The sequence below is a fragment of the Dicentrarchus labrax genome, unplaced genomic scaffold (assembly GCF_905237075.1).
Source record: "Dicentrarchus labrax unplaced genomic scaffold, dlabrax2021, whole genome shotgun sequence".
NCBI classification, from domain to species: domain Eukaryota; kingdom Metazoa; phylum Chordata; class Actinopteri; family Moronidae; genus Dicentrarchus; species Dicentrarchus labrax.
Window position 1 is genome coordinate 28,363,614 of NW_026136713.1, and position 18,153 is coordinate 28,381,766.

General features: G+C 41.7%; 1 protein-coding gene across 1 annotated transcript in view; it reads right to left on the reverse strand.

Moving 5' to 3' along the window:
* Positions 1-14,905: 14,905 nt before the first annotated feature.
* LOC127374756 (protocadherin Fat 4) overlaps positions 14,906-18,153 on the reverse strand; it is a 108,935-nt gene continuing 105,687 nt past the window's right edge. The window contains 1 exon segment of the mRNA XM_051420323.1: positions 14,906-18,119. Coding sequence (XP_051276283.1) covers positions 16,213-18,119 — 1,907 coding nt within the window. The 3' untranslated portion in view covers positions 14,906-16,212.

Sequence of the window (18,153 nt, forward strand, 5' to 3'; positions counted from 1 at the left end):
CAGCACAGCCTTTCACGTGCAGAGGGGAAACTACGGTTGCAGCAAAAAATGCAAAAGGCCCTATCTAGAGCCAGTGTTTGGTTTGTCTTTTTCGGGCTACTCTAGAAAATACTAATAAAGTACTATGTACTCTCCCAATGCTGCCTGCATTAAATTTACAAGCATTGTTTTTTTATGGAAAAGGAAGTACATTTTTGTACTATTTCCATTTCCATCATAATAAGAATCATAATCCGGGCAGCATTGTGTTTCCTACAAAACAGGTTGGCTGTTGCAAAGTAATTTCAAGGAGCCTTATAAAGCACTTCTAATGCATACAACATGCAATGTGCTATAATATCGTATAGAGAAATTAAACAGAAACAATAAAATTGCAAAAGCAAAGGGTAAAATTAACCACAAAAGCAGAAATAATAATAATAGTAAAGTTTTTTTGCACATGATATCCACTACCAGTTCAACTTTTCTATATTATTGATAACATAGGATAGTACAATACACAGTACATATGTCTCCCTCACCTGCCAACAGAGCATAAGATGTTGGACAGCGGGTTTGTAAGAAAACATCTCAGAGTTCATCAGATATTTCCCATGTTAAGCTCGCTGTATCACATACCGTATCCTGATTTTGTTTACAGTTCATCTGAATGACTGTGATGGCTCTCAAACTGTGGATGTATATCCTTTGATTATAACATTGATACTGAAGTACAACTTTTGATTTATGGCTTGCTTAACTTTTGCGGAGGAAAAGTATCTAGTTGCAGGACTTACAAGAGACTGATACCTCCTTTCAAACTGTAAAACCTTGTATTATGGAGAGAGAGAGAGAGAGAGAGAGAGAGAGAGAGAGAGAGAGAGAGAGAGAGAGGGAGAGGCAGGGAGGGAGGTTATTTTATTCTGGATGTCATTTTATAGATCTTTCCAAAAGCTTCCCCGCTCTTGGAGTTTAGAGGAGTGAGCTTTCCCAGCTGGAGATATAAAGGGCTCAATCCTGCAGGACCTGCAGTTATTGAGCTAAAGCTGTTGTGGCAAACTGTGTGGGCTTGGACTCGATGCTCAGCAGAGGTGAGCGTATCAGCGTAAAACCTGGGTGGTACACTAAAAGGGAAGAGGAGTGCTTGTTTAGCATGAATTCCATTAGTTATTGACTCTTCCCTCTCTTAAAGTATCACATGCAGGATAGCATTATCATCCCATGCATAAATAAGAGACTGAAAGCAAACCCTGAAGAGGCATCTGCTTACATTGGCAGTGACTACGAGACAGAGCGGAGAGGTTCAGTGGCGGGTCAGCCATGATAGGAGCTTTTCAAAAAGCAGGCTGAACTTTAGCGCTCGTCGAGAGTGGAGAATCTTTTCCCCCTTTATGCATGATTTCATGGTGGCTGATGAGACAGGGGAGCAATGTTTGGCTTTCTTTGATTGATCAACATGGAGAGGTGGTCTGGATTCAGTGTCCTAGACGCAGACACAGTTGACCTCCACACAAACTCCCACTTGCACTGACTTCAACGTCGGGAGGCAGACAAAGACAACTCTCTGCCATCTTTTTTCATCACACACTATAAAGAAGAAGGGTTCCCAAAACGGTTCTCTAACAGTGTCATCAATCTGTCTCCTGGAAATGACATTTATATAACAATGTTCACAGGCAGTGTATTTAAATCACTGGTCCTGAGTCTAGCAATCGCATCTTGAGTCTTGCGTTTGGTTTCGGCCAACCAATCAACTTTGGTTAACAACTTATAACTTTTAACATGATTTATTTTTGTCTAAAAATACATTTTAATACAATACAATACAATTTAATTAATTTTTAATTTAAATTATGCATGCCATATTTTCCACATTTATCCTATTGTGTTACTATATGTAAAATAAACTGCTGAGCTACCTTAAGGGGTATATGAAATCTTACCATTTTAAATCAGCTTGCCTTTACTGTCTTGCAGATCTTTAACCTGTTCATCAAATATGAGTTGGGAATCCAAAATGACACCTAAAAAATATAAATAACTGACTTCTTTTATTTCCTCTTACTCTATTTTGATTGTGAGCTTGTCTTTTGCTTTCCTTCTCATAGGAACACAAAGTGTTGTAGTCTTTTTAAGATCCAGGGTTAGATGATTATATTTGAGCCATTGGCATTCGCCCTCCATTTTGTTTGTTAATTTTGTTTGTCTCTGATTTTTTTGGACAAAATACTGTGACATCAGCATACAACCAGCTAATTTCCTGCATAATGGAAAATCATTTATATATAGGCTGAAAAGCAGAGGCCCCAAGATTGAGCTTTGTGGAATACCCATTCTGGATTGTCTGGGGATTAACTGATAATAACATGTAACTTTCTACATTTGAAACCAGCCAGTTACTTGTGTTAAAAATAAAGTTGCTAAGTTTGTTCAGAAGTATCTCATGGTGTCAAAAACCTTTTAAATGTCTAAAAACACAGCTCCTACTACATAACCCTTGTCAAGTGAGTTTTTAGACTTAGACTTAGACTTAGACTTCTCTTTATTGATACCTTTAGGATGACTCCCGCAAGGAAATTGGATTTAGTGAGGTAACAGTTGGTCATTTCCATTAAGTACCTTGGTTTAAATCCCAGTTGTTAGGTGTTCTACAAAAACTCCAGCCTTAAACATTGGTGAACATAATAATTAAAATCCAATAATAAAACTAAGCAAAAATGGCAATTGGCTGCACACCTGCCAATCATTTGCATTTTTGCTTTACCTGTGTATCTGAAAAACAGAAGTATGTAGCGATTGGCTTTTTACATAGAGGTGACGAGCATCAAACAGCCAAACGAAGGTTTATACAGTTATGAGATGAGCAGACTTTCCAGTTCAGAGTCAAAATTATTTGAAATAATAGATGAGAAAAGTTTTAAAAAATGAATAATTTCATCATATTATTTTTTTCTTTTGTCCACTTCTGCCAGAAAGACAAACTACACCACCCAAAACAACCCCATGCACTAATCTATAGGGACACTTATTGGAAATCAGTGTGCTTTCTCTCCGCAACTTGGATGGAAATTACAATTAAGTCATTTTTTGGCATTTTAATGGCCGAATGACATCAACAGTGACCAAGGAAAACATTCAAACTCAAGAGAAGTTATGGCTTATTATTGTAACCTTCTGCGCCTCAAACTGGCAATTATAAATTGGAATTAGATGAATCGGAGCGTGTAATAAAAACTAAACTAAAAACCACAAGAGAACAAAAGATGTCTCAAAGTCAAATGGCAGGCCGAAACTCTGGCTCGACGTGTTGAAAGTATGTGGGAGAGGACAGTGGAGTATCACTGGGTGTTGAGGTTTTTAACCCTGAAGGAAGAAAAAAGGAAAGCTTGTTGCGTGGGAATGCCATCTTTAAACCTCATTATAATCATGGTCTACTGGTCAGACAGATGAAACTATAACCAATCAGTGCAAGTTTAATTCCCAGCAGGCACTGCACAAAATTTCTAGACACACAGATGGATACATGGCGTCTAAATGTCCATTAAGGGTTAATGGGGGAAAGGAGTGGTGAGATATTGTTTCCATTTCTGGAGATCCTGGTTTGTCTGATCAAAAACAATGTTTCAGAAGACGCTGGGAAAGAACCGTGATCCAACCTGATCCTCGCTGTCTTGTTCCTGTATTCAAAAGTGACTTCATAACCCAAACCAGACAGAGCAGACAGGCTGCCCTTTATAAGCACCATCACGGAGGATGACTGGAAAACAAAAACCTTTGAGGCGGACGTGTGAAACTAATTCTGGTTGCGGTGTTTCAGTACTTGCTCTGTTCCTCATTTTAGAAAAAAGCAAAATCAACTGAGCTCTAATTTAATTGGCAACGACACAGCAAAGAAAAATATTTCATGGCTAAATAAATGCTGACGTTGATGATCGTGACATCAGAGGTAAACTAAAGTCATTAGTTTGAAATATCACAGACGCTGCGTTGACAGTTTTGTGATATGGATCAAAATGATGCTGTGGCGATATCAGGATCAGCTCCTTTCTGAGATAACATAAAATGCCCTTTTTTTTGACTGTGTCCAAACAAAAACACATGTGAATACTGTGCAGAAAGCAAATATTTATCCACCAGTTTTAATTAGCGCAGCAATTTCACTAGGAAATTAAGCATCTCCATCATAACTCAAGCACTGTAATGCAGAAGCCTTCACACACAATACACCAAATAATCCACAAAATAGGGAAGAAGAAATGATGTAAAAATAGCAACAATGTGGAAGCAATTTATGCTAATTAGACTTTTATTTATGGTCCAATAATTGGGCGCATTTGAATTGTTGATGATGTTTTTTCTCTTTATTTTTCTCCCCCTGTGTTCCCCCATTGCACTCCCTCTTGCTCCGCGAAGATCAAAGGATGTGCACTTGAATAGATGCTAATGGTGCATGGCTGTCGTCTTAGTCCTGAGTGGTTGAGATCTCCCCAGCCAAAGAAAAACAGCCAATTTGGGGTCTACGTGGACACAATTAGCACAATTTATGTGCGCCTTTCACGACAGCACTCCCATTTAACCTGCGAGAGGGGCTCGGCATTCATGTCATGAATATGATTTTCATAACCTTTACCTCCCTTTTTGCCATTTCGCTGCATCTGAGAACTATATATCAAAGTGCTGGCATACGCAGGAGAAGCACCTCCAATTGAAAGTGAAGCTAATTCAAAAATAACGTGTGTGATTCAGTAGCGCTGCAGCGTGACATGATGAACTGTGTGATAAATGTTGGCATGGAGAGCTTGCAGCTGAGGAATGACGTTTTGTCTAACACAACAGCAATCACATGCAGCTCATCCTTCAAAATGTCCTACTGGTCAGCCCACCCACAGGAATTTTCTGCCAAAAACAGGGAGGCAAATCATTTTTTTCCTTCTTCTTTTGGTAGTTGCTTTGCACGGTCGTAGCCTGAGGCACTGCTTTTACAGTCCTTCTCCCTCCTGAATTTGAATGAGCCAAAATGGTGCAGCCCAGACTGAGCGGAGGAAACAAGGTGCATTATGTAGGTGGGAGGTAACCGTGCCATTGAGAGACAATTAGCATGAAGCCCAGACCTTTGGAAATAGCGCGGAGGCTGCCGAGAGCGGGCCTGACAGAATGAAAAGATTAAGACTTGAGAAAAGATAGCAGGGCATGGGAAAATCCAAAGGGAACAGGGCGACTGAAGTAGCCAATGAGTAAAGAAGGGACAATGAGGCAATGAACGTTTTTTCTTTCTTTTTTTAAGGGGGTGGGGGGTGAAAATTAATGTGCTCCTGTCAGCCGCACAAGTGTGTGCACATTCCTCCATACCTAAAAAGTGCCATTTGTTTGTACGTGACTTTTGTTTCCCACTGCGTATACATGCGAGGCTGTCAGAGGGTGAAAGACGGCAGAAGTGGAGGCTATTGCTAACTATTCAACTACAAAATTCCACCAGGTGTTAGCACCAGGGATTGAGGCTAAATGGCTGTCATGTGCCAATGAGAAGCCCATATTGTGCTAATGCTTTTAATGAGCCGTCCTTTCAGATGTTGCTGCGCTTTCTTTCTGAAGTCCAGTTCGGTGGAGCAGATACATTCAATCTGTATGGTAAAATAATGGGCGCAGCTCCATCGAAACGCCGCCAACTCCCAAACCACCCAGCACAGCCTATTTTAAATTTAGGAAACAGATTATTCACGCTGGTGTTCTGGATTGTGACATTTAGCCTTTGCCATTTCCTACAGGCATCATAAGTAATAACCATTCTGGGTTATAGCCTGGAAACAAGCACATGAGAAGCAACTGAAGGGTCAAAAGGGGCAGTTACAGCTGTTTTCTGTGTACAGCATGTGGGCTGTTTACTGTATGTGCATACACCTGGGTGTGTGTGTGTGTGTGTGTGAGAGAGTTTATGTACGTGCTTCACACACATTTACACTCTGGCACCAGCACGCAGCCAGAGACGCACTAGGGTTTCATAAACATCACAACAGGCATGCTGTAGAGAAATATGTGGTAATTACATATAGTGCAGAGCAGCTGTTTCTGTGTTTCATAATATGCTGTCGCTGATAGAAGACATCAGCGTTACATTAGTGTGGGTTGTAGTGCTCGGGCTGTAAAATAAACTGGAAAAAGACTAAGTGTGCTTAACAATTATAGAACGTGTAGCTCTGTCTGGTTTCTTTAGAAAGATGGGGTCTGTTTGTTCCTGGACTATCGGTGTGAACTAGAAAGTCATGGGACAAGACATTTCAGATTGATCTCACTATGATTTCAGGCTGCAGAGGTCATGCAGGTTAGATTCCTGTGTCCATTATTGTGATGGGTTTTAAAGGTCTCACATAAAGTTTTTGACACTCCCATCTCAGACAGGTTCATCTGAAACTTTTTGAGGCCTGAAGGGTTAAAACTGCAATATTTCACAGATCAAAAGCAAAGATTAAAGAAAAGTCTGAAAAGTTTATGTGATTTTTTGTTGCCGAATTGTGTTCATTGTGTCACTTCCTAAGCTTGTAGGTTGATCTTGTGACCTTGTGAAGTTCATTTCTATATAGGTGCTCGATGAAAAGTCAGGACTACCAAAGTTATTTGAATTCACCTTGTGGGGCACATGAATGTCAACATGTCAAATTACAAATTTTGTGGAAATCCATCCAATAGTTGTTGAGATATTTCAGTCTGGACCAAAGTGGTGGATCAACGACAGACCAACATAATGGTCCCCAGAGCCATGCTGCTACTGTGGCTAAAAATCCTCATACAAAGAGTAATAAATGACCTTGTCTGATATTTACCAATATAAATGCTATTTATGGGGAAAGGGCTTTCTAGGCAGCAGATTTTATTTTCCAATCTGTTTATTGGTCTCAAGACATAAAACAAACAATATAAAGTGGTTACATTAGTTTCAGCTGCCAATATAAGAACTTTCTTTCTTTTGCTGCAGTACTGTGGCAGGCCTCTGGGAAAAACTAGGAGCGAGGCTGATTTGACTGACATATCCAGCTGGGGATGGCCATCCATGAATAAGAAATAATAAAATGACAATGTAGTTGCAAGCCAGTGTCAACAATGCAAGATTCAAAACATTCAGCATTATAAAAAGGTTTAGCAGATGTTTTAACAGGTAGGAAATACATTCACCGTCTTTGTTCAACCTGAAGTTTTGCTGAGAAACATTGAAAGTTGTTTGTTTACAATGAAAACTCTACTGGGTACCTTTAACAAGGAGCTGAATCCCTCCTCGCGGTTGCTGCTGCTTGTTTCTGCGCTCTGATCCTCTCAATTTCAGTTCATCTTTATTGTCCCTGTGGGGAAGTTCTCCTTGTAGCCAGATGCATAAAAGCATATAACACAAATACACAAGGCGTAACGCATTGATTCAAGAGTCATAAATTCCTCTGTTGATCATCCATAAAGCTGCATTTAAGTATAACAGTATTGCAATGTCTTTCTAACGACCTTGTAACAAACAAATCAAGCAAATGGATGAAAATAAAATAATTCCTGACAAAGTTAAAGCCCCCCCTCCAGTCAAAAATGTGTTTCTCTTCTAGTTCCTACAGTGTGCTGTTTGAATGCTGTATGTGCAGAGTTTGACACCAGAAGGATGTTTTCACATTCATCAGCTGAAAGTGGAAAGTTTCTCCTTATTTTAAGGGGTGGGGCCTACCAGCAGAATTTGTGACATCAAAAATAGTTAGGAAGTCAGTCCTGGAAGTTTTAATGAGGTAGAAGGAGCAGATGACTTTTTAAGGATTTTAATGTGGAAATGATACTTTTTTGTGGAAAAAACATATCAGACACACATTGTTCCAAGCTGATGATTTGTGTATGTCTTAATACATGTGTGGAGGGGATCTTTAAACTTGTCTGAGGGAGGGAACACATATGCAAAAAAAAAAGAGAGAAAAATCTTTTCTTCTTCCTCTGCTGATGGTTTCTGATTGTGGTTTGGATTGAACAGCAACCTCCCTCAGTTCATCACGGTTGTTTGTTTTGCTGAAGTAAGATGTTGGCACCAGGAGCAGCATTGTTTTCAGTTCTCAGTAATCTTCTCCCTAGCTCAGCACAATAAAAGAAATGCTACTGTCCTGACCAGACCTGTGGCACACGAGTCCACAATAAGCCGCAAGAATCCACAGGAAACGTGCCAAGTCCAAAGGTAGAAATACACAACTCACCTCAAATGTAGAGAAGTGCAGTTGATCGTGTTATTTATTGCCATTAAAAGTTAAAGAATAGCAAAGCTGACACGTTCAATTTAGTTTCCTGAGTTAATGCTGTAGTTGAAAATAATCAAGACGTTGATTGAAGTTGCAGAAGCACAGTAAAATAAGTAAGTTATCCACTTCCTCAATCAAAGGCCAATCATGGCTAATCATGACTACAATATATTGTGCCGTAATCAGGATTATAAGACATAATCATGCAACTTAAAGCTTTATACATAATTGCTACCCTCATAGTTTTCAAATTAAGTTTTATACATTGTAAAAAAAAAAAAAAAAAAAACTATTTCGCCCTTTTATTTCTCCATTAAACTGCAGCTGAGGCCTTCAAAGTGACTGTTACAATGAAGCAGTGGCTGGAACAGTAAACATTTAGATAGCCAGTCCACCCACACATATTGGCCACATGGAGACTATGTGTGTTTGTGTGTGTGTGTGTGTGTGTGTGTGTGTGTTATGTTATATTCTGGTCTCTGGGTTTTGGCCCTGCCTGTATGATTTGCTTGTTGACCATCATTTATGTAATGTTTTTGTGTATAAGCTGCGGATCATGAGTGATTGGTAGCAGACCCCTCCGGAAGATGGTTAGATGGAGTTGTGGTCCAGCTGAACTCCAGTATGATTAAAGAACTGCAGCCACAGAGTTTAAAGCCTTGATAAGGACTGAATACAAAAGTTCCACCTCCTCCACACCTATGTACTAGACCCCACAGGGACATTGCATGCCTGCTGTGATGTGCCTGAAGTTCTCACCGTCTGCAAGTCGGGAATTCAAACCCCAATCCTGGTCATGGCTATAACAATCATAATAATCTTTATTTATATAGTAAATCTTAAAACAGATGAAACAATACATGCCAAAGTAATTTAAAAACCCAGAAATGATTGGGATGAAATGACCAATGCTGAAATCTTACCCATGTGATACATCTCAAAGTATTTTTCTGAAAGGTTCTGTGGTGGAAGAAGAAGCGTGTAACATTTAGGAGGATCTATTGTCAGAAATAGAATATAATATTCATAGGTTTGTTTTCATTTGTGTATAATCACCTGAATATAGGAATCATTTTTTTGTTACCTTGGAATGAGACTTTTATCTACAGAGGTTGCGGGTCGCCTTCCATGGACTCCGCCATGTTTAACCACCATGTTTCTACAGTAGCCCGGAACAGACAAATCAAACGCAGGGAGGGACTTCAGCGTTTTTCACAAGTTTTGTTGCCACCATAGTTCCTCCTACTCACTTCACATCCCATTCTCATTCCCAGGTTGTCAAATACAGACGTGAGTAGTGTTCAGTTAGTTGCAATCTGCAACTTCACTGCTAGACACACTGTTTAATTTTAGTTTAATCTCTAGCAATATTTTTTCACAGTACAACTAAAAAATAACAAAATTTAGTCAATGTCAATGTCACTTACAATGCCAAAGCTATTTGATCAAGAGGCAGTGGTGGAGGGGCAAAAAACAATGTTTCACTTGGTCAACAAATAAAATAAAAGACAGGAAACGATCATACATGGCAGAGAGCAGTGCAGAAAAAAGACAACACAGACTACACATAAGGAAGGTGTGAGTGCTAGCTGCAGAGTGTAACTCTTATACAGCAGCTGATGACCAATGTGGAGCAGGTGTGTGAGCAGGTGAGCACTCAGGTGATGTGTTAGGGCAGGAACTACAGTACACTGAGGACAACTGGTGGCCAGGTGTGGAACAGCAAGGTTTAAAATGACGAAGAAGAGAGATCAGGGGAATTACAGTCACTATGAAAGGCTGGGATGGACCATGAGGGCTTAAAACTATTTGACATGTTTTACACAATGTAAATAAAAACTAGATTATTTCAACTATAGACCAAAATGAATGCGCTCCAAATTAAGTCAGAGCTGAAGGTCTAATCTTTTGTTTCAGTTCAGACTCTTTTCTAGCTGTGCTGTAGCACCTTAAAATTTCAGATGTATCATAAGCTTGATTGGTTTGATTCTTGGCCTTTTTTATTGCATTTGCTTGTTTTGCTTTTTCCATATGAGATGTTAAACCACCTCATTTGATTGATATACGATAAACCCCTGAGGTAAGTATCAGGCTCTATAGCTGCTAAATCCTTCACTGTGTAACTATCTATGTCTGCTGTTTGATGCTGGGTCGGTAGTGTAGCCTGTTAGAGCATTTTTAAGATCCTTACTGGAAACCAAAAAAGTAAAATTGTGGACCAGATAACCAAAACAATGAGCTGAAAGATGCTTAAATGCTCCGTAGATCTGAGAGGAGGTGCAGAGCCAGATGATAATTCTTTGTGGGTTCGCCATTACAAGCGACCCCTTTCACCTTTCACACAGTCATTTGATCTGCCGTTGATATAAGAATATTCTTAGGGCAGCGTTAAACATTTGCTGCAAAGAAATTGTAAAACAAAACATGAACAAAACTTTTTTCATATTGCACCTTTAAAAACAGAGTTCACAAAGTGATTTGAGATACAACAGGATACTCTGTAGGCAATATAACAACAGAGAGCCAGGCATTGAGGCCAAATAAAGGCAAGACAGAAATAAAGAGCAAAACAAAAACCAATAATGATGAAAGATAGGGATGGTGAAAGTGCCATTAAAAACATATTGTAATAAGAGAATAAAAGCAATAAAACAAAATAAACCAAAAATAAAAAATAAATACGACATCTCATTCTAAAGTGAACAGGGAGCCAATGGAGAGGAGCCAGGATCGTGGGTGATGTGTTGTTAAAACCAGTAAAAAGCCTCGCTGCTGCATTCGAAGGTTGATCCTACAGTCCACCTACAGAGTGTGTTGGTCATCAGATTCACCCCACCGTGTTTCATTTTAACCCAACCAATGTAAACATTACCAACATCTGCTTTGTCAAAGCAAAAGACACCGATGGGACCAGCTGGTAGAAGCCTCTCTCTGACAGCTCAGCCGGTTGCCAAACACACAGTGAGTTAACCAGCACTTAAGTCAGCAGCATCTCCCCGAATTAGAAAACAAAACAAAACTCCAAAATCGCTGAAGCAGCAGAATGTCACACATGGGATCAGAAACAGATGTGTTGCCTCGGTGGAGCCTGACAGAGCGACTCCCTGACAGAGCGACTCCCTGACAGCACAGCGACACTCGATCCAGGGGTCTCATGACGACGATGTTGTCTGTTTAGCATCCATCATACACTTCTATAAATGTTCTCAAGCTGGTGGCAACCAGAGCCTCGCTTAATCCAAGCCCCTCGATGCCGGAGTGAAAAACCGCAGAGTTTTACTGTCGAAGAGGAAGAAAGTCACTTTTCCAAAGATGGGACAGCCATCATCTTCCTCACACACACACACACACACACACACACACACACACACACACACACACACACACACACACATCTATCTTTCTTCTTCATTTCCCAGCAGCTCCCACTCGCTGAAGCTTTCATGTGTGTTGAAAGGCATCGGCTGGCTGCAGTACACACAGCATTAAAGAACACTTATCGAAGGCGAGCCGTGCAGCTTTGATGCAGATGTGAAATGGAGAGCGCCACGAAGATCGGGTGATAATTTGAGGAGCGTTACTGTTGTTTCACATGTAAGCCCTCAGAGGATGAATCGGTGATTTGTCCATCAGGCTGTGGAGTCATATTTGAGGATTGTTACTCTGCTAATGAGAGGGAGACATACACATAGTGGTCTGGTGGGAGCTGATGATATTGGGATATGATGTACAGGGGCAAGAGCTGTAAACACTGTGACCCCTGAGTCTAAAAAAGTGACATTGGCCGTTTTGTTTTGATGTTTGGCAGACGTGCTGTTTGTAGGGATATTGACTATAATCTCAATTAAAGGTCCAGTGTGTAACATTTAGAAAGATCTATTGGCAGAAATGGAAAGTAATATCTATAGGTATGTTTTATATAATCATCATAGAATATAGGAACTGTATTTTTGTTACCTTAGAATAAGCCAGAAGGAGCAGGTCCTTGGAGTCCGCCATATTGAACAACCATATTTCTAAAAAAGCCCAGAGCAGACAAACTAAACACTTTTTCTTTAAACTAAATGATTAATCAATTGAAATTATTTTAAAATAACTGATTAATCGATAGTGAAGATAGTTGAGTTGAAGTCCTAACTTGAAAACAAACTGCATTCTCAGCAGCAGTGAGTACTCTGTTACATTAGATTACTGTCACAAAAACTTTATTAACTACACTTTACTAATAATTAAAAAAAAACAAAACATTTTATCATAGAATTTTTACAACATTACAGAGTTAGCAAAAAATGCAGCTTGAGATTGAAGAGATGAAATGCGACAAATGTCTCGGCCAGATTTAATCCAGAGCCTCTTGCACCCCAAGCACATCCCAACTAGTACAATAATTAAAGATGAGTTTGGTGAGTTTGTTAAAAATAACTTTAAGTCATTTTTGCTTACATTTTCACTGTTTCCTGACAGTAGTACATGAGACAGATAATCTGTGAAAAAATCTGGTTCCTCTGGTTCGTTCTAGTGCCCCTAATGGAATTTGCAAGAATCCACCGGGCCTGAATGAAAACAACCAATCAGACAAGAAACATAGAAAGACGCTTTCGGTTGGAGGCTTGAAGAATGTTGATTGTTGAGTCTCATTCCCAGGTCCCCAAAGCGTCTGAGTTTGACGCCCTGGGAATGAAACTCAACAATCAACTATCTTTCTCGCCTCTGATTGGTTGTTTTCGTTCAGGCCCAGTGGATTCTTGCCAATGCCATTAGGAGCACCATTCGGAGCTAGAGGAACCTCATTTTTTCACACATTATCTATCTCATGTAGTATTGTCAGAATATAAGGATAGTTTCAGAAATATGACACCATTTGTTTTTCATAAAAATTACCTACTGCAGCTTTAACTCACCATTTCACTTTTATTTAATAGAATATTATAAAGAATTTGATAGTGTTTGTCTTTGAGATTTAGATGAAGCTCACTCTCACTGCCACACTACATACACACAAGTCACTTAACACTAACCAATGAGAGTAAGAGTGAAACATGTTCTTTGTTCCAACAATGAATGTGCTTTTAATTATCGGAGTCATTGAAGTGAAACCAAGGGAGGCGCTGTGGCTGTACGAGGACACTGGGGCTCAGAATAATCAATCTTTATAAACAAGCTTTTGGGAGGATTTTGGGGGAGGAACTCTCCGTTTCAAGGAAGTCAATCGCAGCTCAATGCCACATCCTTTTATAAATACTGGGGAAACTCTTGAGTCAACATGGAAATCATCTTAATGGGAATTATGTTTTGATGACATTTGTGGATTCAAGGGGGAGAAAAAAAAAGTCAGTACTCCCTCCGAATGAGTTCCATGGGAAAAATCGAAAGGCGGCTCTCTCGCACCTTCATTCAAGATGAATACGTTTAGTGTGCAGATCTGCAAAACGCATTATGGCTGACTTGTTGGAAATCATGTTGTTCCAGTCTGAACTCTGCACCGTCATGATTCTATGAAGCACACACATGATTGCTTTGCTGCGTGGCGCTCTAAAATGAGAGCTGTAATCACGTGTGGTTGTGCATGGTAGCATGTTTCTTGTGTCATTACTAACACAAATAGCTCCTTGCTCACTGAAATAGTACTTTGCAAATACCATCTGAGTCGACTGTAATAACATATGTTGTTTTGTATGGGGCCATGTCCTATAATGTAAAATGCAATGTTCGCACTTAGGATATATACTGCAATTAATCCTTAAACACATCATAAGCTCCTCTGCCATTCAGTGAAGTCCTGCAGCCATCTGGACAACATCCAAAAACAGCACTTGTGGGAAAAAAAAGGAACACCCCCCTTCACCCTGCCCTCCCCCCCCAAGAAAATCAGGAAGACAGATTCATGTCAGTCCTCATGAGTGTTTTACATCCTACCATACTGTAGAACAATGTGCCCTCTGTGTATACAAGGCACCCCTGCTTACCTTTGGGGAGGAGGTGGGGGGGGGTTTGCTCCTGAGGTTGCCTCTGCCTGATATCTTTCAGACCCTGCCATGTCACACCAGAGGAGATGGTGTGCGGTTTATTTGAATTCGTCTCCTATTTACCACCCACGCTCTCATTATCATTGTGAGTGTTATTATTATCTCAGCATCAGCGTGGTACAGCCTTCCCAGGGACAGCTTCGGTCAACAGGGCTCTCCGCAGGACCGAGCCCCTCCGCGAGCCCGTAGTAATTTACCCAGATTCGGGCTGTCACTCTTCGCCGGGTTCACGGCTCCCTGCGTTTTCTCTCGTGGCCTCTCGCCCCTCGATGACGGAAAAGATAAGCATGTTGGATACCGAATCACTGAGCTATGACAAAAAAAGGGGTTCTGCTCAATAAGCCAGATGTAAATAATTGTTGAAAGCAATATAGGGCCCTGCGTCGCAGAGTCCGCTCGCTGTTTTGCTTGGCTGTAAGCAAAGTGGCTCAGTTTCAGTCGGGTCCTGAAATGCCTTTTTAAATGTTTTGTTCAGACCCAGTATTATTTAAAGGCTGCACAGAGTGAACCATGAATATAGAACAACGTACCACCCAAATGAGTTGGGAGGTAAGCTCAGCTTGAAGGTACATTTTTTAAAAACTGCAGACGCTTACATGCATCTAAATCAGTTGCTTACCACTGCAGGAAAGAAAAAGCTTCTAAGGCAGCTTTTAAATAAATACTTTTTTTATTCTGTTATTGGCTTTTTACAGGTACAAAGCATACAGCATGTTATAGTTTTATCAAAAGTGGAAAATACTGATGTTACATATGTAACAAATGTAAAAAATAAGTCTTCAATCTTACTTTCCCCGAAAGTAAGAACATACATTTCAGCATATGAAAATATCCATAAAAACACAGCTTAAGTAATTTAAGTTAATAAACAGTACAAAAATGTAGAAACCATACATGTCAAAATAATGGACAAAGACACCAACAACAAATGACTCCATGATTTTTCATGAATTAAAAAAATTTACACAAGTTCATAGTGTTTTAGTTGGGGTCATGTTTACAGGATCCATACATCATCATCATCATTATAATCATCATCGCTGTTGCCCGAAAAACACTTGGCAGGTCAGAAAATGCTAACGCAAATTTGTGACAAACACTATCCCCCCCAAAACCTCCTCTCCTACTGAACTTAGGCCAGAAAAACAGGAGAGGAAAAGTCCTCCCCCATGCTGAAATCCTCAAATGTCTGTAAGGCAGGGGACTTGATTAATCCTCACTCTTGGAGCATTTAGCCAGTCTTCTGTGAGAAAACACACCAGGGCAAAGACAGAGAGAAAAGGGATCACAGCACTGGTGGGGTCCACCATACCGTGCGAGCAAAACGGTGTACTTACTTTCACACCGAGGCCTGTCCTGTCACCTACAGGTGCAGTCAGATCAAACACACATGCTTCCTTTTAAGTAAATTAAAAATTGACCCCTAAAAAGACGGAAACCGGGAGTTTTCTTTCGCTCCACGGCCGGTTGGAATTTTCTTCCTGTGAGTGTTAATATTATCTACCCTCTTATCTCTCAGCTGTGAAGTTGTGGAAGTTTTTGGAAAGGAGAGGCAATATTGGTAATAAAAAACAGAATGTTTGATCAAGATAATGTGAATGGAGCTTTGCAGTCACTAAATGGAATTCAGACATGGATTTCTTTTTTCTCTTTTTTTGAGCCATTCAGTGTCAATGGATACGTTGTAATGAGGCCTCAGAGAGATGAATGCACAATTGTACAGTTGAGTTTGGAACTAGAAAAGACTGGTAAACTATTCCAAGGTGGCTAATGACAAAATCTGTCATGTTACAGGTGCCATTTTTCTGCCTTACTGCATTGAAAGTCGTCTTATAATTTTGAATAATGTAAAAAAACATGTAGTCCATTGTTCTCTTGAAATATACAGTCTTCCTTTTTCTTTTTTTTTTTTTAAATGGAGAAAATCACCATATTCTACAACATCGTAATAAATAGTCTCATACATATTGCTCAGCTTCTCCTTCGTTTAGAATGGTCACCGAGCCATCCCCACTGTTCATTTCAATGTCTTTTGCTGCCGCGTTCTCCGGAAGCAAGGCTAAGTCCTTGAACACATCTACATAATGTCCAAAGCCGGGGCCCCAGTTCAACAGATTGTCCCAGTTGAAGCCCCCAGCTTGCTGGCCCAGTTTGTGGGGCAGGGTGTAGTGCTGGTCAGTAGGGGGCATCTGGGAAATGCCAGGCCCTCCTTCTGCCCTCCGGCTCGAGTATCGCCTCTGCTTGAGCCTCCCACCATAGTCCTCATCGTCAGCGTCTGACTCGTTGACTTGCGAGAGCTTGGGAACTCGGGAGCTGTAAGACACAGGCTTCTCCCGGTCGTACTCCATCTCTGAGCAGGTGAAGGAGTCATGGGAGTCACTTTCTGAAGAGGACTCCGGGGCAGGGATGCCATCAGCGGGGTTGCGGACCCTTGACAGCGGCCTGCGGCAGTCCTCTTCTGAGCTTGAACGCCCATGGTCAGCGCTGCAGATGCTGGGGTTGCGTGGACGTGGAGTGTTCAGCCGCTCCACTTCCTCGATGGACAGCCCCACAGGAGGCCCCGTCTCTAGGGGGATCTGCTCGATCGGCTGCTTGAGCCGACTGCCAGGCCTGGAGGTGTGGCCGTGGCTGGCCATGGTCTGCGGACTCTTGCTGCGCCTCCCCAGCCGGGTGGCATAGTTGAACATGGGGGGCTGGCACATGTCATTGTGCAGGTCCAAGGGGCTGCCCTCACGGCGAGCCAGGTTGAGTTCTCTGGTTGGAGTGTTTCGATAAAAGGAGGTGGGCTTGGTAAACGGGGCTGGGGAGTGTCTGGAGAGAGGATTCGGGGTGGGGCATGCTGAGTGGGAGTGGCTGAGTGGGGTGGACCTCAGTGCTTGAGTGTACTGAGGCTGGTAGGTGTAGCTTGTTGCTCCAAGGGGCAAGGGTGACTGTCTGGCGAAGCCCAGTGGGCTGTGTCTCTGGATGGAGAACTTGGGCGTGTGGCTGCGGAACTGCTTGTAGTGTTGGATGATGTCCGCATCTGAAGGGGCGATGCTGCTAGCATTGTCTATGTCATAGTGTTCAATGTCTGCCTCTGGCCCATTGCAAGGCGCGCAGGGAGCACTGGGGACAGTCTCATTGTTGTGGGGAATGTCTGTTTCATCATAGATCAGATAAGGGTTCTCCCTCTCAATGATGTCCGGTTTGGGGTTCCCCTCTGGTTGTTTCCGTACTGTCATGTCATCTCCGTATGGCGGGATGTTATCTGGGTCATCAAAAGCTACGTTCTCACTACCCTTTTTCTTTTTCTTCTTCTTTTTCTCCTTGGGTTTTTTCTCCTTGGGTTCTTTTGGCACTTTGGTCTTGTTGCGGTCCTTGCAGTGGTTGCACAGGATCAGGCTGAGCACCACCAAGGCAAGGACAGTGGCACAGCTGCCAACAATAGCAGGCACTGCCCAGATGGGTAGAACCATCGTCTCCGCTGTGGGGCTTGGGCTGCAGACAAACGCTCCATTGTTGGCTGACTTGCAAACAGTACCCTCAGGGCACTGGACGCCCAGACAGGCCACCAAGGTCTCACAAGTCTTGCCTGTGTAGAACTCGGAGCAGACGCAGGTGAAACCTGAGTGGGCATCCGGCACACAGCTGCCATGGTTCTGGCAGGGATTAGAGGCACAGTCGCCGGGTGGGACACACTGGTACGTGTACCACTGGTTGACGCACATTAAACCGTCCCAGCATGGGCTGCTCTCACACAGGTTGGGACCCCTGCAGCCAATCTTAACAGATGAACTGGTCTTAGTTAAGGTGACGAGGCTGTGTTCTCCAATAAATGGAAGGTTCTCCCCATTGTACTTCACATAGGCCAAGCAGCCATCAAAACCTGCAAATGAATTAGAGAGAAAAATGGTTCAGAC